General features: G+C 38.7%; 1 protein-coding gene across 2 annotated transcripts in view; it reads right to left on the bottom strand.

The window, feature by feature from the left end:
• The window catches only part of pik3r1 (phosphoinositide-3-kinase, regulatory subunit 1 (alpha)), a 40,152-nt gene extending 19,917 nt beyond the window's left edge, over positions 1-20,235 (bottom strand). The window contains exons 1-3 of one of the 2 annotated variants that reach the window (XM_010878050.5): positions 19,964-20,235; positions 14,760-14,838; positions 10,416-11,057 (exon numbers count right to left, since the gene is read on the bottom strand). In XM_010878050.5, the coding sequence (XP_010876352.1) occupies positions 10,416-10,746 (331 nt within the window). In that variant the 5' untranslated portion in view covers positions 10,747-11,057; positions 14,760-14,838; positions 19,964-20,235. The remainder of the gene's footprint in view (positions 1-10,415; positions 11,058-14,759; positions 14,839-19,963) is intronic. The other variant, XM_010878049.5, reaches the window with a different exon arrangement.
• Positions 20,236-21,843: the final 1,608 nt, after the last annotated feature.

Here is a 21,843-nt window from a genome sequence, read left to right as displayed (position 1 = left end):
AACAAGTCTTCACAAGCCAGCTTGTTTGGCATGCCACATAAAATCCCAGAAGGCCTCAGCTCAGTCAGCCAACCACAGGTTGAGGAAGTAAACGCATTTGCCACTGTGGTAGGGTAGGCAGAGATGTCGGCTACAGGGGAACAATCTCTCACAGTTCAAATAGTACGTCTTAACTGGCTGACCTGCAGAAAGAAAGGCCAGGCATGGGGCTTAAGAGATGGACTAAAGATAGCGCACACCCTGGTTAAATGTGTTTTTTCTAAGAGATGTTCTTTCTTTTTTTTTTTTTCTGGGCAGGAAGTTAAATAAAAGCAGTCTAAGTGAAAACTGAAACATTACAGAAGCTATGGTTTAGATGTGTGACTCAAGTCTATTTTTAAGGGGCATCTCTTACATCTTTATGAATAGCATTAGAAAGCTATTGGTTTAGAGCCACGTCAATGCGGCTTATTCGTTTAACGTGCAGTGTCACACATGGACACATGACATGGAGTTACAGGCATGAGAAAAGTGGGACTATGTCTCCCCCTACAGAGAGAAATGTGCCACACATGCTTGTTGGAGGGATAAATCAAAGATAAACAGAAGGGGAAATAAAATGGTTTTTGTTTTTTGTTTAAAGTATTAGAGTGTAGACTGAATTTCTATAAGAAACCTGCATCGGATTGGACAATTTCAATACTCACAATTACCGATTTAACCATGCAATTATGAGACAGATAAAGTCAAGAGAAACACATATAGATACTATATAGCTGCCCCCCCCCCCGGGCCTGTCCCCTGCTCGCTCTCCCCCTCCCTCACTATAGTGTGGCTAATCCTGCAAGCAGTAAGAAGATTTGCCGATTCAGACTCCAGTCTCTGGAGGTGATCATGTAATGAAAGGCACATGTGCGCACTATCACGCACACAGGGCCATAAAACAGGCCTTTTACTGGAATGGTGAAAACCAGGCACAGATATGCAGAGGCTTTAAAAAGACATATCAAATTACAGCAGGAATACATGTTATTGTAGCCATCAAATTAAATTGATATGGTGTCCTCTTGTACTGGAAAACACCAATGAGCAGAAGGATTACATGCAGATAATTTCATATAAAACCCTAGAGATCTGGCTGTTTTTGGGTGTGTCAGCTTTAAAATGTCATTTTATTATAGGAGTAAGGACAAAAAAAAACATAACTAGCTGTAAAATCAGAGGAATTAAATGTGTGAAGATGTCAACTAGAGCGTTGGCAGCACAGATGACCCCACACTGTGTGTGTGGGCAACAAGCGCCTATCATTTCCTATTCATCAGGCATCCATTTATTGTCCTTCCTGCATTGTGCACCAAGTTACTGCAATCAGCACTTAGTACAATTCTACTGATTCATCACAACGCCATGAATCAGTCTACCGTGCAGTCTGTGTGCCGCCCTCCACCAAAAGAGTGCCAACCACCTCAACTAAACTATATCACAACAGGGTTCAGTTCACACCCCATTAGGGAATACTGTTCCATTCTGGCATATTGTAACTCAAACTGTGCATCAATTGGGTGGTTGACAGGGGTGGTATTGCTCGTGATCATGGGCTCCCGATTGAGGCATAGAAAGGCTATTTGAAAATAGAGCAGCCCCCTGCCCATCACCCCAACTCCCCTAGCTGCTCCATGATTGGAATGGAGAGTGTGCATTCTATTTGGAATAGGGGAAACCTTCTCCATTAGAAAAAGGTCTCAGTATAGCAGAAGTTCTTCGCTGAGCACTGAAGGGGCCCACGAAAAGGAAAATGCTACGTTATCTCAATCTGCCGCTATGCAGGCAGAGTACTCTCCGTTCCTTCATTCTCCCCATCTCCCCCTTGATTGTCTCTTTATTATGTACATATACATAGCCATACGTTAACTCTTCTCTCTAATACTTTATTTATAGGTGTAGTCTCCGGGTAAAACATCCTCAACTCCCTTTCTGCAGCTTTCTTAATTTTAACCGGTGTCACAAACTCTGCCTGGCATCATGCACCCTATGTTGCTAGCTATCCATCCACAGCACACACATTCACATGCGTAAAAGCTTGACACACTACACAGTTCTAAAATAACCAACTCAGCGCCCAGCTAAGAAAAGGCATGAGGGCCATTACAAATGAAAAGAATTCACAACTTTTATGACTCACATGAACAAACAAAGCATACATTTTAAGCATAGTGTGTGTCTGTAGTATATAACGGGGGAGTATATATCCAAAAAAGAGGACATTTATGTGTTGGAGGAAAAGCTCATCAGAAGCAATAAGGATTTTTTGGGGAGACTAAAAATAATACGCTCCTCAGAGAGTTTACCCCTAAATTAACTAGTTCAAGTCAGGTTAAAATGTAAGCCTTGATAATGCATCTCTATCTGTAGTTACTCCATACTGTAGTCAAAGACTTTTACTCTGACTTGGTTGAGCACAAGACCACAGACTTGTTGCAGCATGTGAATTTTTAACAAGATGGGAGGGTCAAAGGCTTAACAGGGTGTGAACAATGCTGACTGGGCATAAACAAAGACCAGTTGAGAAGTCTGAAAAAACATTAAGGCCTCAAAATTGGGCATTCAATACATTCCAAATTTCACTGATTTCTCAAACTGTAAAATGATATACTATTACAAAGCTATGAGTCTGAACCTGAATTCAAGTCCTCATTTAAAATGACTATACTACATTAAATTAGATTCAGCTTTATTGTCATTGAACACTACAAGTACAGTACAACGAAATGCAGTTTGCATCTAACCAGAAGAAATTTGTATATGTATAGATTTATATACAAGTGGAATGTATAGGTGTAATTCTAAATGTGCAGTGGAAAATTCACAAATGTACTGAAAATGTATAATGTATGTACAAGTGACATAAATAATTGTGGCAATTCTCAATGGCATTCTGAATTTGCAATTGAGTCAAATGAAGGAGTAGGGTGGCATATGCAACTAAAATGCACGCATTGCAGCAGTGAGGTTCCCGAGGTAGACGTGTATGTAACAATTGAAAATGCAAACACAGTGGCAGTTATAAATGGGCAATGTGCAATGAGGGCCAGGTTAAGGGGCAAGGTTAAGGTGCAAGTCGGCATGAGCAAATGAAATACAGGAATAGCAGCAATGACACGTGAACTGAAAAATCTTATCAGACTTGTCCAGTAGTGCAGACGGGGTGTATAGTTATTGATGGGGAGTCACAGAGTTCAGCAGGGTTACAGCAGATGGAAAGAAACTATTCCTGAGCCTGCTGGTACGAGCACGGAGAGACCGGTACCGCCTGCCTGATGGGAGGAGGGCAAACAGTCTGTGGCATGGGTGTGAAGGGTCCCTGGTGATGCCCTAGAGTGGTCTAGAGTGGCTGGGACCTGGGCACCCATAATGTGCTGGACAGTTTTCACAACTCGTTGCATGGCCTTCAGGTCGGCTACATAGCAACCACCAAATCACACTGTGGCACATTTGGTCAGAATGCTCTCAATTGTGCAGTGGTAAAAGATCCCAAGGATCTTAGAAGACAGGCGGGCCTTTATCAGCCTCCTCAAAAAGTACAGGCGCTGAGACACCTTTTTGACCAGGGCTGAGGTGTTGAGGAACCAGGAAAGGTCCTCAGAGATGTGGACACCCAGGAATTTGAAGCTGGACACGCGCTCCACCTCAGTGCCATTGATGAGAACCGGGGTGTGACCGCAGCCTTTAGATTTCCTGTAGTCCACATGAGCTCCTTGGTTTTCTTTGCATTGAAGGCCAGGTTGTTATCAGCGCACCATGCCGCCACTGTCACTCATCAGGCCTACCACCATGGTGTCATCTGCGAACTTGACGATGATGTTGGAGCTGTGTACAGGAACGCAGTCATGGGTGAAGAGGGAGTACAGGAGGGGGCTCAGCACACAGCCTTGTGGAACACCAGGTGAAGTTGTCTAACCTGACAGACTGGGGTCCAAAGTCCGAAGTCCAGTTACAGAGAGAGAAGGGCTGATCCCCAGGTCATAGACTTTGTTGACCAGCATAGACAGGATGACCATGTTCAATGCTGAGCTAAAGTCTATGAACAGCATTCTCACATAGGTGTTGGTTTTGTCCAGGTGGATCAGGGCAGAGTGTAAAGCCGTGGAGATGGCATCTTCTGAAGACCTGTTTGACCGGTAGGCAAACTGGTAGGGATCCAGTGTTAGGGGGAGGCAGGACTTGAGGTGGGCCAGAACAAGTCTTCTGAAGCACTTCATGACTGTGGGGGTGAGTGCCACAGGTCGAAAGTCATTCAGGCTAGACGCAGAGACACTTCGGCACTGGCACAATGGTTGCGGACTTGAAGCACGTGAGGACCACCGCCTGGGCCAGTGACAGGTTGAAATGTACACCATGCTTTGTAAACATAAATACTAGTAGCCTATACCTGTGAAACATTACATTTGCTGTTTAATTTTCTGGAGAAAATAAACCCACTGGTGAAGGACCACTGGTCAGGTTTTGAATCTGAAGGAAAATGAAGATGAATTAGCATTCTAAAGAAGATAAATATAACATAAAACAAATGCATAGATTAGCAAAAGGGCATCAAAATATCCGTGTGCTTGCATAGCCCAGTGAGAACAGTTGGATTAATAAATCAGGAAGAGGAAGCTGAATCACAACACCAAGGCAATGCCAAGAAAATGAGAGGGAACCAGCTGTGATGTGGGAGAGGTTTTGTGCTCAGACGAGACCAAGCACATTTTCCCATATAGTTTTCCATATAGTTTCGATAGTTTTATCTAAACAAATTATATTTAATGCCAGATTTGCATGTGAGATGTTTTTTTAATAGTGTAAACAACTGAAATTGTCAAATGTCTCATCACATGTCGCCTTCCCCAGGTAACATGGGACACTTCTCCGACAGGACTAAATGGGACGTCTTTGACAATGTATATTGTTGTGGAATGAGCGGTGGCGTAGGACGTCTGGATCTCTACTGTAAGACCTTCCAGCTCAATAAATAGAATCAGAAAAACAATGGTCATTGGGACGTAACAAAAAAACGGGGACTGAATCAAATGTAATCTAATCTAAAAACCATCTTACTCAGACACCATCTTAAACAGATTACTTAAACACTGTAACAAAATAAGCAAGTAAGATACAACAAAAAGACATATGCACCCATATTTAAAATTCATTCTTCTGGATATTGGATGAAGTCAGCATATTTGGGAGGGGGGGTATTATTTTTTTATTACCAGATAACAACTGACAGATACTACATATTGTACTGCCATATATGACAAATTCATTTCAGCATATATTTTAAAATAGTCATCTTAAAAAATGCAATCCAAGATATTTGGCCATAGGTTGTGAAAGAGTCACAAAGGCTCACTCAATGGTGTGTTGTGTCATGTGCCCCATATTAAACCACTCGCTTTCAAACCTGGAATTTCATGGCCAACTGAGGTATGGTAGTTATTCTATTTAATATTATGCATTTATAAACAGCATATTAAACATCCAGCCCAAAATGGGAGGTAGAACAATTTTAATGTTTGTTATTCGCAAAAGTCCCAGAATGCATCTTTAACAAGAATGCATCATTTTCAAGATATGTATAAACAATCGCTTCGGTAAAAGTCTGCAAAAGAAAAAAAGGGGGGTGAATGCCAGGCGCCTGAAACATATATTTTTTTAGGGCTGTTGCTATTCACTATTTTGGCATCAAGTATTCTATTAAGTATACTATTGAATATTCTGATAATTGTTATATATATATATATAAAAATCATGCAAGTTGGAACAGCCTGTGATTTAAATTGTTTACTGAAATCAATACAGCCAAGCCTGGTGTCAAGCAAATTTGGTTTTCTTTAGTAACTGGAGTAGAACTCCCATTCAGATTTCATAAAATACACATATTCCTGTCCTAGTTACCAGTCAACTCCATATACTACTCAAAAGTTACTTCGACGAGGGGATGCTAGCAATGGCTAGCTGTGCTATCTGTTCTACCTAGCACACATGACTATAGCTCATCCAGCAAACATAATTGTTTCACAATGAACAAGCTTTAAAGAAGCCAGAAGTTCCCTGTTCAGTTTTTCTGCCTTGAGTGAAGTATATAACAAGACGGCTCAGTTGCACTGCAGGTGCATAACAGCACAAAACTTGTCAGAGATTGTGCTGTGAGATGTGAGAAATGATTGGCTGGTAGACAAAGCTGATAAAGTAAAAATAAAAAAAGAGTTAACATGAAAAAAGGTTATTATTTCACTGCTTGTGTTTCTGCTTGCTTTTCTAGGGCTCCATGGTCACATCAATCGTATTTGGAAATGTCACCCAATAGACATTGTCAAAACATAGAGTTTATGGTGGATTTAGTCACAAAAGTACATTTGAACAGAAGATAATGTTTCCTTCTTTTCATTGGTATTCAGGCCCACAGTGAAGTTCCTCTTTGCGTTGTTGGCTGGTTGACTTGCTATCTGGCTGCATGCTCTGACAAGAGGCCCAGGAAAGGAGCAGCAAAATGCTGTTGTTTAAAAAAGCCTGGAGCTGGAATGAGCAGGAATGCTTCCCGAAGCCTGGTCAAGCCCTCTCTCTCCCCACATCTGCTGCTCTGAAGTAAACCCCTGTAGCTCAGTGAGAGCAAAGGCCCCTTTCCAAGCCTCTGCTCTCCTCACTCTCCCACCCTTGCTCCCCAGTCAGGACCAACTCCAGGAACATTATCAAAACATTTTAAAAAAAAGTAGGGTGAAAGAAAAAAGCTGGGGGGGAGAGAGAATCTGCCCGATCCCTCAGTGGCAGGCAATTAATCACCAACACTCTAAAGCAACAAGACTCCCTCCCACCTCCGTCCCAGAGCCCTCCTCAGCTCCTCTCCTCTTTTTCTCCTTAGGCTTTAGGCCAAACGCCTCTTCTCTGCCTGCCGGCCAGACTGCTCTCTCAGCTCACAAACTCCCTTCCCCAGCCTCCAGACCCTTCCCTCAAGCCACTCGCGTTTCCTAGCCCTCCAACTCTCTCCCCCTGGGACACAGACACTTTTCTTCTCCTGGTGCTACATTCACACTTGCTCTGGGCTCAGGGCTGTCATTCAAACGCAGCCACTGCCATTCTACACATTAATATAATTACTGTTTATTTGAGCAGGGTCCAATGCAATAACATTGACATGTTGAAATGTACCCCCTTTAAATTGATCCTCACTCATTTCTTTAGCCCGAGTTAAAGAATTTCACAATCTCACCACAAAGGGTAGGGAATGGAAACCAGGCAACTACAGACTGTTGTATAGGTGAACAGAGAGGCCCACGCAAAGACAGAGCTTACAAAGGCAATAGGCCGGGTGTCTTTAAACATGCATGTCTTATTTACACAGTATAATAAATAGCCTTGAGTGGCCGTATTGTAGTGTAGGTAGACTGCAGGTAAAGAGTAGCTAAAGAGTTTGCAGTGTTGATGCCCAACATTGTGTATGGCTTGGTAACTTGTTAGGAGCTTCATGCCATTTGATGAAAACAGCATGTTCTTCAGCTTTCTTCTGAGGGTCCAGTGCTACTGCCAGATGCAAAGGGCAGCGGCTGCATATTGGTGCCTAACCTGTCCAAAGTTGGTACATTCCAAATCCAAAAGTAGCTAAATTTCAATGATTGGGTGCATGGGCATTCAACTCTAACACTTTGAAGGCCAGAGCCTGCAGTTCTGTTCGACATCATAATTAATTGTACCCACCTGGTGTCCCAGGTCTAAAGAAGAATGTGATTAGGGGGTTGCAATGAAAAAAAGTTTTTGAGGGCCAGATCTGAATACCACTGATTTAGTGAGTGAATTCCAAAGCAAATATATCCAAATAATTCAGATAAAGGTAACAGCACAGGACAATGTTAACAGGATACTGGCTTAGCTTAGCTAGCTCAAGTAAGTGCCGAGTGCTGTCTCAACTCTCATACTACCTATACTATATAGTATGTCAGATTAAGATTAGTATGTTCCCAAGCAAAGTGCTTTGTAAGCAGTATGCCAAAAGGGCCCGGATTGGCCTACAGTACTATTTCCTATGTAGTCGTGCATCCTTTTTCTGGTAATATACACCACAACCCCTTACGCAATTGAAGAGGGGTTGCAACAATCTCTAGATGAAAAACTCAGTTATCACCTAAGTTTGATAGTCATTGTATCAATGTCATTCACATGTGAAAGGAAAACTAACGTTGGTGCATCATGAAATGTAGCGAGGTTAACATTATTGGCAATTTCAGGCGCATTACGTTAGGTGCTGATGTCTACGAAATCTAGCAAGCTATACCCAGATACCTTTGCTCTAGAAACGGTAGCTTTGACAGTGAAGTTCGTTTGCAGTAATGACTCCATGGTAGTATCGTACTACCATGGTAATGACGGTCAATTCTAGTAATGACTCCATGGTAGTACGATAGCATTATTACTGGCTTGTAAGCTATTCAGACGGCCAGTAGCAAAATCCTTACATGGATGCTATTTGTAGTGGAAGTCAGCCGGTTATAAAAAAATACCAATACATTGAAAAGGTCAATGAATTAAGCACATATGCTTAATGTCAAGCTAAATATTCAACTATTTAATTTGCAACAAGCGGTCTAATTTCAAGATTACATTTTTTGGCAAGGTACTACGTCCCAATACTGACATACTGGCTTACTGTATATGTGCAGTTCGCGAACGACTCGTTCGTTTTGAACGAATATTTTTATTGACTTTTTTGTAGTCACTCGTTCAATTGTATCGTATTGAACGTTTGACAGCGGATTACTACAACATGATCACTTGCTTCATCCCGGTCTTCCAGCTCAGTTCTCCGATCAACTTTTATGTGCATTCGCAGAGAAAAATAGATCAAGGCAGGAACATCATGAAGACATGATAATTGAACGCAGACTATAATAATTCATATTGTTAGTTGATTACTGATGCCATGAAAAAAAAAGAACATGAAAACAGTCACGGAGCCGCTGCCTTTGCCTGTCTTTTGCCTGTATAAAGACTTGATCGTGAAGGATTCGGTAAGTTTTATCGTTCAATTGAACGGTTGTTTCGTTCATTTGAACGACTGGCAGCGGAGTTACACCCAACCACGGAATACGCTGTTAGTTTTACGTTCTCAAAGAAAAATAGACCAAGAGTAGCATCACAATGACGTTTGTAACAGATAATTGGCCACATCTTAGGTCTAAAATAATAAATGTAGATGATTTTTGATTAATGATAAACACAGATGAAATCGTACACTGACCCTTTACCTAATTACAAAAAAAGACTTGCGAACGACTGACTAGATCAGCTTTATAGATCAATTGAACGGTTATTTCGTTCATTTGAACGACTGCAGGGGAGTTCAACCCCGACCGCTGGCTTCCAGCGCAGTAACCAACTCTCTGTCCAAAAGATGTTAGTTTGCAATTCTCAAAGAAAAGTTGATCTAGAAAGTAGCATTGTAAATACGTTTGCAACAGATACATGGACGCATAGCCTACGGTAAATAATGTAGTATTTCATTTTTAGTTGTAATGATAAAAATAAATCAATTATAAATCATAGAATAAAACAAGTGTTTGCTTACGTAGAGAAGACACGTAAAAGGCATTATGATGATGAGCATTTGTTTCGTTGGATGTTGGCGGGGGCGGTAGGCATTATCGATTGAAATGAATGACTCGAACTTTTTACTGAACGACTCGACACTACCGTACTACTGTATACTGAACAGTTCCATATTATATGGACAAACGCGCATTGTTGGTAGCTATGGAGCCAAATTGTATTGAATGAAGAAAAACGTTACTGAAAAATGTCATAGCATGAAAAAAAACCTATCGTATGAAAACAATTTGATTCAACGTAAAAAAAAAACATGTTTGAACAAAGATATTTTAAGATTAGACGCGAAAATCCGTTTAATGATTTTTACATACGATTGCAGTTTTTTTTCATACTATGAAATATTTGAGTTACGTTTTTCATTACTTACAGTCAATACATCTGAGCTCAATTTTGCTCCATAAGCTACGTAGACATGAAAATGAGTTAACTCAAAACCTAAAAACGTAACTATTTTTGGAGTTAAACATGAGCATGAAAATATACTGATACCCTTGAACTTACCTTAATTCACAATTTCCTCTAAAATACACATGAACAATTGGTTCTGTAATTGTTATTCTATTTTCAACATTGCAGAACACGCTTTTGTAAACTTCAATTTTGATCTTAAGAACACAAAATCATATACACAACAGCGGTAGTACTAGCTCACACACACAAAAAAAAAAATCACAAAATTCTGCAGGTGAACAATATATGTAGACATCAATGTGCTTGTTTTAGACGCCTAAGGGCTAATTCAACCAGCAAACCCCCCCCCCCCCCCCCCATCCCTTCAACTCCTCAAACTCACTCACCTTGTTCATCACCAGAGTCTGCCTTGGATGAGCCTGGCGCAACAGGTAAGGGCCTTGGGGGTCTTGGCTTGGGAGTGGGAGGAGAGATCCGCTTCTTCCCAATGAACTCAACATATGTCCCAGGGAAGTCCCCCTTTTCCTGAGTGGTTTCATTAAAGCCAGGCAGCCAGCCAATATCTTCAGGCCTTTCCTCCAGGCCATCGTTGTACCCAAGGGCCACCAGTGCCCCTTTAGTCACTGTTAAAATGTCCCCCACATGGAGGTCAATGTCCTCCTCTCTCTCCTTTTTGTAGTCATAAAGCGCCCTGTACTGATATCCTTCTGCAGCCATTACGATTACTTTACTTCTTTAGAAAAATAACTTTTCTAACACCGGCAGGTTAGATTCCCAATAATTGGTTACTCATCAGGTTTTGCTGAAAATATCTATTAACTGAGCCAACACACGAGCTGAAAAAGCAAAATAACACCTTTTGAACAATCTAGTCCTCAACAGTTAATTTACTGATTATAGTTTAATTGGAATTTGTCTTCAGGTCATTCTTAAGGCTTTGTTTTCCACCACACCCAAGTGGTGCCTCCGGCAGTGTGTTTCCATCAGTAAATGGTCTTCAGCAGTGGCTTTGAGAATGTAACACTCATCTGCAATACAGAGCAGAAGAAGCGATTTGCAACATGTTGCACAATACAATACTGTTAACATTCAGCTAAAGGAACCAGCAACATTAGCCAATACTATTATAGTTTGGGTTCATCACTAGTCCATTATAAGTAGTTCTGAAAAAATATACCTAATGCTGAAACAAGCAGTGCGAATGAGCACCAAATAATCCCAGTTCTAAACTAAATAAATTCTTAAATGTACATAATGTCAGAGATGGTATGCAAAAAAGCATTGCAGGGATACACCAATGTCAGCCAGCAAACGGTATTGGCTGATATCAAGCAAAAAGGTAATAATCGGTATCAGTATAGATTTAAATTTGCAAGATATTTCATACCGATTGTGCTTTCCAGCATTTCCGCTGTGTTCATTCAAGTGTGACACCCTTGCATGACAAAACCATTGCCACCACAGCAAAAAAAAAAAAGAATTCCCGACAATAACTTATAGTTAGTCACATGAAATGCATTTTCTTGGTATTTACATAATCTGTTGAGTTACAACACTTTTCTTTAGATTATTGAGTTCCTGGTGCTGTTGTATTCATATGCGACATGAGAAAGAGCACTACACTGAGCTGAGTAGCTGCACGAGCAACAATAGGAGAGGGGGAGAAAGCGCGAAGCAACAATGTTTGCAGTACCGTAGCCTTCCTGAGTTGATAGTTGAAAGATACATTTCCAGGGCTAAATACAAACCCGATTTCAAAAAAGTTGGGACACTGTACAATTGTGAAGAAAAACAGAATGCAATGATGTGGAAGTTTCAAATTTCAATATTTTATTCAGAATACAACATAGATGACATATCAAACATTTAAACTAAGAAAATGTATCACTTTAAGGGAAAAATAAGTTGATTTTAAATTTCATGGCATCAACACATCTCAAAAAAGTTGGGACAAGGCCATGTTTACCACTGTGTGGCATCCCCTCTTCTTTTTATAACAGACTGCAAACATCTGGGGACTGAGGAGACAAGTTGCTCAATTTTATGAATAGGAATGTTGTCCCATTCTTGTCAAATACAGGCTTCTAGTTGCTCAACTGTCTTAGGTCTTCTTTGTCGCACCTTCCTCTTTATGATGCACCAAATGTTGTCTATGGGTGAACAATCTGGACTGCAGGCTGGCCATTTCAGTACCCGGATCCTTCTTCTATGCAGCCATGACATTGTAATTGATGCAGTATGTGGTCTGGCATCGTCATGTTGGAAAATGCAAGGTCTTCCCTGAAAGAGACGACGTCTGGATGGGAGCATATGTTGTTCTAGAACTTGGATGTAACTGTCAGCATTGTGCCTTTCCAGATGTGTAGGCTGCCCATGCCACACACACTCATGCAACCCCATACCATCAGAGATGCAGGCTTCTGAACTGAGCGCTGATAACAACTTGGGTTGTCCTTGTCCTCTTTAGTCCGGATGACATGGCGTCCCAGGTTTCCAAAATGAACTTCAAATTTGTATTCGTCTGACCACAGAACACTTGTCCACTTTGCCACAGTCCATTTAAAATGATCCTTGGCCCAGAGAAAACACCTGCACTTCTGGATCCTGTTTAGATACGGCTTCTTTTTTGACCTATAGAGTTTTAGCCGGCAACGGCGAATGGCACTGTGGATTGTGTTCACCGACAATGTTTTCTGGAAGTATTCCTGAGCCCATGTTGTGATTTCCATTACAGTATCATTCCTGTATGTGATGCAGTGCCGTCTGAGGGCCCGAAGATCACGGGCATCCAGTATGGTTTTCCAGCCTTGACCCTTACGCACAGAGATTGTTCCAGATTCTCTGAATCTTTGGATGATATTATGCACTGTAGATGATGATAACTTCAAACTCTTTGCAATTCTTCTCTGAGAAACTCCTTTCTCATATCGCTCCACTATTTTTCACTGCAGCATTGGGGGAATTGGTGATCCTCTGCCCATCTTGACTTCTGAGAGACACTGCCACTCTGAGAGGGTCTTTTTATACCCAATCATGTTGCCAATTGACATAATAAGTTGCAAATTGGTCCTCCAGCTGTTCCTTATCTGTACACTTAACTTTACCGGCCTCTTATTGCTACCTGTCCCAACTTTTTTGGAATGTGTAGCTCTCATGAAATCCAAAATGAGCCAATATTTGGCATAACATTACAAAATGTCTCACTTTCAACATTCGATATGTTATCTATATTCTTTTGTGAATTAAATATAAGTTAATGAGATTTGTAAATTATTCCATTGCTTTTTTACTCACAATTTGTACAGTGTCCCAACTTTTTTGGAATCAGGTTTGTAATTATCCCCTGAAAATTTTGGCTTTAGTATAATAATTTTTTTTACATTGTTTTGTTCACACACGGTTGTTTTCAATGTTAGTTTGAGTTTAAACTGCAACTTCTAGCAACAACGTCAAATTGCTACAGGACAGTCAGATTGTAGTCAGCTAGGAGTGAGGTCACAAATTGTTTTGTAAATTGAACAGCAATATACCATGTTACTTTTTCCTAGAAAGACTACGATTCTTTTTTTTGGATTACCACAGCATACTGGTTCGTTTTGTGTTTTATGGGGTAAAGGGATGGTGGTTGGCTGCCAAGATGAGTGACTGGTAGATTTTGAATTTAACTGCCACATTTGCTGGGGAACCCAAACATGAACCTGATGCCCTGTCTGGAAGAATGAATAGCTTTTAAGGCTGTAAAATATATGTGAGCACTTAATCTTCAGAAACACAACTAATAAACCAATAACTCCTTAGCAAATTACTCCTTACCCAAAGACCAAGAATGACATTTGTAAAAGCAGTTAAGACAGTAAAATACTTACCTACCGTATTTACTACATTTATATCTAGGCATTGCATAATGTACAATTACAGAAATGGAATGTGTATTTATAATATCATTCATACATTTTCCATTCCTTATTTTGTTATTAAAATACATAGAAATATCACTTTTGAATGATTGAGTTAAACATTTTTGAAATGAGAAGCATAATCAGCAACATCTTTTATTTAATTTATGCCAGGGTATACAGGTACAGAAATGAGAAAACATTGGTATCGGCCAATTGTGGTATATGAATATTGGCTATAGGTATCAGCCAATAATTGAGGAAAACAGTTTTATAGACTTGTAAATACATCTGAGGACAAGACTTTCAGATTGACAGAAGACAATAAATAGCACTTAAACTCTAGATTTCACATGACTGGTAATACAGATGTGTGCATGTGAAATGCCAAGGCTTTTTACTTCAGCTCATGTAACATAGGACAAAGACTTCACACGTTCAAGTTTTTTTTAAAGCGGTTCAGATTTGCAAACAATACTTCATAGTTTCAAGCATTTTGATTAACGAGGAGTACATCAAACTCAGGTAAACCATTTTCTGAAAAGAGTTTACATAGTATTATCTACTTGTAATCAGGAAGGGGATTTTCTTTTTAGGGGAAAGGCCAATTGGCTTTAATTGGGTACTTAATATGCAACAGCACTAGTCATCAGTCAGGGCATTAAAGCCTGCATCTGAAAAACATCTGTATTGACCAAAATATTCGACATGTCAAAATCCCCATAAAACCTAGCAGCAAAATGCGATACTGGTTTGTTTCACATTTTCCCATAAATCTTTCCCATAAGGAATTTTAGAACAGCTTTAATTAAGGTCTGTTTGCTGTAGACTTACCCCACCTCGCTGTTTGGATAGCTGTTTAAATCTCGTCAGAACAAAGGGACGAATGACTGCATATTTGCCTCAGTTACCTCTGCAAAAGTGTATATACCAATTAGCAACATTGAATACCAAATGTAAGACTACAACTCCCTTGAGTAAACGCCCCGACGTAATTTATGATCGACACAAAGAAGCTAAGGCTGAATCTCAAATCACATAGTATGCCAGATTAGTATGCGAGAAGATTCGTATGTCTCAAACCATAGTGCACTGAAAACAGTATGCCAAAAGTTCCCAGATGGTCTACTATTTCTGGTGGAATTTTTGAGGTAATGCATGCTTTTTGGGGTAATATAGACCACAACCCCTTGCGCAGTAAAAGTTTCCACGATTCTCTCGTCTATTCACTTGACGAACTTTAGTTATTGCATCAATGTCATTCATGTAAGAAAGAAAAATTAAGATTGCTGTGACATGAAATTAAATAGCTTTGGAAGTGTTAAGTTAGCTAGAATGGGCTCAATTCTTATAACTATTCCAAGTAGTAGATACTAGTATTACTGCCTTATATGCTATAAAAACAGCCAGTGGCAAAAGACATACAGTTCATAGAGGCTATTTGTGGTGGAAGTAAACCTAATAAGAAACATTAGTCAGTTTAACACAATGGTTAATGGTGTCTAACAAAATATTCAATCTCGGCGTGATGGTAATGCGCAACTAAATGTCCTTATGTTGAGACGCATCATGCAAAGTTAGAGTATTTAGCTAGACACCATTAATCATTGTACAGGGTTTTTCCTGGCTGAAAATTAGTCAAAGGTGGTACCCCAACCCCCGCACTCTACGGGACTCCCCTCTGTGATACACTTTATATAATATCTGGTCACTTGTAAAGAAAAACAATTAGGGTTAAAAAAAAAAAAAACTATACATCTCTCTCTCTCTCTCTCTCATATATATATATATATCTACAGTTCTGATGCATTTTTAATGTAAGCCAAATTAACAAAAACCTTGTATAACAACGAAAATATATTATATATAATAAAATTAACCCCACTTGTTAAATCTGTGGGATCACCTGATATGAAAATGGGGTAGAGGGAGAATGTTTTACAATTGACTCTCATAGCCTCAAATAAAAAACTATTATAGAATTTTTCTTCACATTGTTGGAGTCACAAGGATTTTTAGATATTGAAATGGGCTTGTTGCCTTGACGGCACATCATTTATCTCCCTCTGTCAAGATCCTTGAGCTGTAGGCTACTGCTATGCTGCTTGCGCTCATCCAGTGTCTTCACGTTCATGAATGTATATTGTTAATATTGTTAAATCTATTCATTGTATATTTTTACACTGCATGTAGCATATAAAATGTTGTAGGGGACAGTAGCCTACATAACCTAATCTAATTGTCTTTTCACCAGTCATCTTTGACTGTCTTGCAAACTCTACAGAAAAAAAATCTGCGATTCTGCAAGATGTCATCTGAAACGTTAAATGTTTTGCGGATTGGATGTAGTTTAGGTGTTATTAAGTTCTATTCAAATATTTTGAAATGCTTGGGTGTAAAAGAAAACTAGGGTTAGGGTTGTTTTTCCCAACGTTACTCATCTCCACGACGTCAGGGCAGGTAAGGTCCTGTATGCAAGGTTGCCAGATCTTTGACAGGAAAACGCAAAATCCGCACATACGCAATATCTTCTATACAACCCTACCTAAAAATACACCTGCCCAAGCCCATTTAAAATTGCCCATTATGGGGAAAGCCTACCCATACGGCAACACTGCCAATATGAAAAAAGGTTTCCTCCTACAGTCACATTCGCTGCAGTATATCACCGGTAGGCTATTTAGCCTATGAGTGCAAAATTATGTTTTACCATACTGACACACAGAGGCGGAGCAAGATTTTGGGAAGGAGGCCGCCTTTTATATGCAAATCCCTGTTGTACACTCCAATGTTATAATGTCAGAAAGAGACGCTTTTCCAGATGTGCCACAAAGTTTTATGGGTATTATGACAATCATGACTCATACTATTTCAGTCTATACGGTGTACTGCTCCTAAGGATAAAAAATGGTTGGCTTGCACAGTGGTGGGCAAAATTTTCCTGCGCAGAGGAAGTGATGCATTTGACGTATCAAACAAAGAGCAGAGGCTGAAAAACACAAGTGACTACTCTCATTTTGTGGATCAAGCAGTGAGACATGCTAGCGAGACAATTTTATAACAATGGAAGACGAGAATTTAACTGTACAAAAGAAAATATGGTTTAGAAGACTAGAATAAAAGCAAAACCGTGATATTTAAAACAGAAATATTAATATAATGTAAATAATAAATACACATGATAATAGCTTTTTCATGTCACCTATAGACATGGGCTTAAACTACGAGTATGGACCTATACACAGGGATTTTCATTAACCCATTTACCCAATCAGAACTCCCGGGATGTTTTTGTAGCCTATTTACTTGGCAAAAGTGACGTTGGATTTTTTTTGGTTGCTTTTTCATGTCATCTATAGACATGCGCTTAAACTACGCATCTGGAACGATACACTAGCACTTGAATTAACCATCAGAACCCCTGGAAGAGATCTGCAAAGACTCGCCGTCTTTCTAGCGTGTCACCATGCGAAAATTACATATTTGTCCAAAAACTCCTCTCGGTGTTCTTTTGTTTATCAGTTCATCTGGTGGTTTATCAGTTCAAGTGTTATTGTTGTTTTTGTACACTTTAAATTTTTACAGTTATGGTTACATACTCAAAATGCACAACAAAGTTAAAGATGAATTTAACCAATAGCATTATATTTTTTTCAGAATTAATTAAACTGCGATGCTGTTGTGTAATTATGTAATTTCTTTACATAATTAAAAGAATGGAACGTCAACTCACCTGGTCAGATGAAGACATGTTTTAGATGTGGTAAATATAGTAAACAGATAACGTGTGGGGCTTAAAGAGTTAACTGACGTCACACCAGTGACAGCCAAGATTTCAGGGAAAATTATGAGGAAATATAGTAAAAACGAAATATACCAAATGTGTATTAAAGCAGACATTAAGAAAAATCACACTAAATATTTGTCGTTCCCTATACCACCTAAAACATAAGAACTGAACTTCAAAATACTTAAATGATATCCCTGAGGTGAATTTCATAGTTGCAGATTAAATCTTAATCATACTAATTGTCTTTTCTGCAATACTTATGTTGAAACAACGGATCATCTGTTCTTCTACTGTGTATACTCTAATTCCTTTTGGCGTGATGAATGGTTAGACGCAGTTTATTTAATTTGTGCTAAATGTGAATTTAAAAATGTTATATTCATAAATATAAGTAGGGCTGGGTGATATCAACAAAAATCAGTATTGTGGTAAGTGGATCCATTAACCTCGATAACAATATATATCGTTATCAAGGTACTCCTTAATGTTAATTACACTAATTTAGTTAACAGAATGTCTAAACTGAATTGGAATATGGCACAATTGTACTCAGACTTTTTTAAACACAAAATTAATGCAATATTATCGTTGAGGTAATAGGGTCCACTTATCGCAATACTGATGTTTTCTTTTTATATAGCCCAGCCCTAAATGTAAGTATATTAATACTCAAACTGTTTTTGTTGCCTTTCAGCGTGAACTACATTATTTTAAATCAATAATGTTTGTGAAAAACTGAATTACTCATTGAAAAACTTTTGTCAACTAATAAGAGAAATGTATTTATGTACCTCTAGACATTTTATTTATTACTTTATTATTGTTGTTCTTTTGTGTATTCATGCCACCTATACTGTGCTACGTTTCCTATGGAATATGTTAGAACATATGATTATGCATGATTATGCCTATTGTTTGTAATTTGTTGCTATAATATAGATATATTTTTTAATTATGCGGAATAACTCCCTGTTCTTGAAAGTTACTTATTTTAGCTTCACTTCTGCAATTACATAATTATTAGACATGGCCCAAGTCTATTTTGTCCATTATCTATATTGTCTCTACTTTCTCTTACTGTGCATGCATATGCACATTTGTAATATAACACACATAAAAGCACCATCAAGTAACTATACAGGACCTCAAACTAACTGTTTGGCACTGTAACAGATCGATAAAAAATAATATAGCAAATAAGCAATAATGTTGAGCCCTGTGGAGTGAGACATGTATTTTTTTGATCATTTGAATAATTGAGTAAGTTATGTATAGAATAAGTGATCAGTAAAATATTTGATAGCAGAAGCCCTAGACATTAGACATTAATTTATTTGTAAGCTGCCAATAAGGTTCCTGTTGCATGAGAGTTGAGGCTAAGAGCAAATTGTGTAGGTTTAAAGAAATTCATGCAATGCTAAAATGTTAAGATGTGCAATGCCATGTTCATTAGCTAACTGGAGTCAGGTCTTGCCTTCTGGGCCTCTAAGTTTTGGTTGGGGTCCCTATACCTGCTGCTGGAAATAATAATAACATGTTTGCGGCCCCCTGGAGGTTGTGGTACCAGTGCACGTGGCCTGTGTGCTCAGCAGGCTGTAGCACTTGTGTATTTACATATTATACTGATGGAAAAAATATGATTATCATTGGGGCGGAGTAATCTGTAGATATATCAAAACCAATGTTGCATGAGTGTAAAAAAAATACATTATTTAGAACAATGCATAAATAATTTTCTCATTTTCTGGGGGGAGAAAATCTGGGGATACCAGGTTCAATGTTAATATTAATTTGCTAGCTATGTTAGTTTGAAAAGCTACATTGGGCGTAACTTCGTAGCAAATGCTTGATAACTACTTTGAAGTTTAGCATGAATAGTTTACAAAATGTTGATGGAATTATTAGTAGCTAGCTAGAAATGTTTTGTTGCATGGCTGACGTTGACGTCAACCGAAGTCCAGTGCAGCAGTGTGGTTGGCTTGACCCGTCGTGGAGAAATACTAAACTGTAGCTGAAAAGTAAAAACTTGTAACCAAATAATGTTGGTAAAACCTGAATTACTTTTTATAGAAACATTTTGGTTTTAGCTATATTATTGTATACTAATACATTCACAAAGTTATAACATATAGCCTTGGCTAAATGCTGACGTTAGCACCACACTGGATACAGTATGTCCTTGGCTAGCCTTGTAAGCTAACGTCACACTGATACTCATAAGAACGTACCGCACAAAAGCAAAACTCACTTGCATGAAGTTTGAGTTGAGACGAATCGAATAAATGTTCCTTCCTTTCCGTGTGGACACACTAATTCCACTCCGACACAAAATGTATACCTTGTTAGCAAAACAAAGACAATATCAAACCCCCCTAGAAGTAACTAAATATAGTATTTTCTATCAATAGTCCAAACCAGTACTTATAATGTATAATATAATGTTAATATAGTCTCTAGTTCCGTAGCTATGACTTGTACTCAGTCTTGTACCGACGAGATCAGAATCCACCCGAACGAATGGATCATTGCAAGTTTCTGCGAGGGAGTGACACTGACACTTGTTCGCCGGCACGTCAATCAAAACGCGTAACCATTCAACCAGACATACCCCGCCTTCTTCGGGTGACGTCGAGTGCTTGAACTGTGAGACGGTTCCTTTGCACGCAAGCACGCACTAAACTCCCATAGATCATTACATAACCTCAGCATGCCATCGGATTGAAATGTAGTACTATACTGTCTTGTGTAAAATATATAGATATATAGACATATATTGTTAATGAAATTCATAATATATGAATTCCATATATGCAGAAGAGTACTAACTACACTACAGTCGAAAATCATTGTCATATTATCATTGTCATATTAAGTATAGGAGTGCCAAAACATAGATTTTCTTTTGGCACATAGTGCGGTAATATGGTTAGATTATTTTACCTTACATGCATTTGTTTATTTATTTATATAAATCCAATTGATTCAATGTATTTTACAATGTATTTTACAAATTTGTCCCAATAAGGCACCACATTTTCTGATGAGCTCAATTCACAAGGCCCTTCTTTCCTCATACACATAATTTGACAGAATTAAATTAAGACAAGTAGGTCTAATCCAAAAATATAACATGCATTCATGTTTAAATTATCCAGTAGCGTCCTAAACCAGGACTAGATTGTCAAATAGGCCAGACAAGTTTGGAGGTGTGGCTTCGTGAGAGTGGATATCCAGAAATGGATAGACAGGCTTCTGGAGAACTTAAAATAAATAATTTATTTTAATAAAACCCTCTTGGCCTACTACATACTTTCAGAGGGCACCTTCCAGACCCTTATCCTTGCGGCATTGTTTTCATTCATTTTTGAAGGAATGTTCTAGAAAATATTGTTTGAACATGTTTTAATTGTGACTGCTGGGTGGCATGCTACATAACTATCTGTGCTACATAACTGAGCCTTTAATAAACAGGAAGGTAACGTATAGTAATTAACATTGAATATAATTAACATGTAGAATTTGAATAGGGTATATTGTGAATGGCTCATATATTGATAAAGCAATGATATATCTAATAACTGTTCATGTGTGTTAGCTTAATAAAAAAAAAGAATGAGCTACTGAAAAGTGAATTTGTCATTCAAATAAAGTGTTTATCTAAATGTTACCTAGCTCAGTGTATACAGTGGTAAATTAAGCGAAAAACAGCAAAGCTCCTGCTTCAACTGGAGTTCACAGGAATTCTTAGGAGTACACAATCCCAAGCTCATGACTGTGTTTGTGTGTGGCCTAATTATGGAACTAAAGGAGCTGTAAGAAGCTTTGTGAAGGAATACGCCCCTCAAATGCTCAGCAATCTCTTTATATCCATGTACACTACCTTAACGATATAAGGAGAAGACTGGGCAAAAATAATATAGCTGGAATCAGTGTTTCATATTTTTATTTTTTTCCATGGACTTCCATAAAGTCTATGAGAATACCATAGAAAAGCATGAACAGGATTCAGAGTTCTGTTGCTGGAAAATAATATTTAAATCATTAATACCTACATTCACCCCCATAACTACACAGTGGCTCAGGCTCTGGGCCGGCTATCAATCTGCTATTCTTCGAATAATGTCAAGC

This window comes from Esox lucius, chromosome 14, assembly GCF_011004845.1.
Source record: "Esox lucius isolate fEsoLuc1 chromosome 14, fEsoLuc1.pri, whole genome shotgun sequence".
NCBI lineage: Eukaryota > Metazoa > Chordata > Actinopteri > Esociformes > Esocidae > Esox > Esox lucius.
Note: the sequence above shows the minus strand (reverse complement) of the source record. Positions and strands in the feature narration are given on the sequence as shown.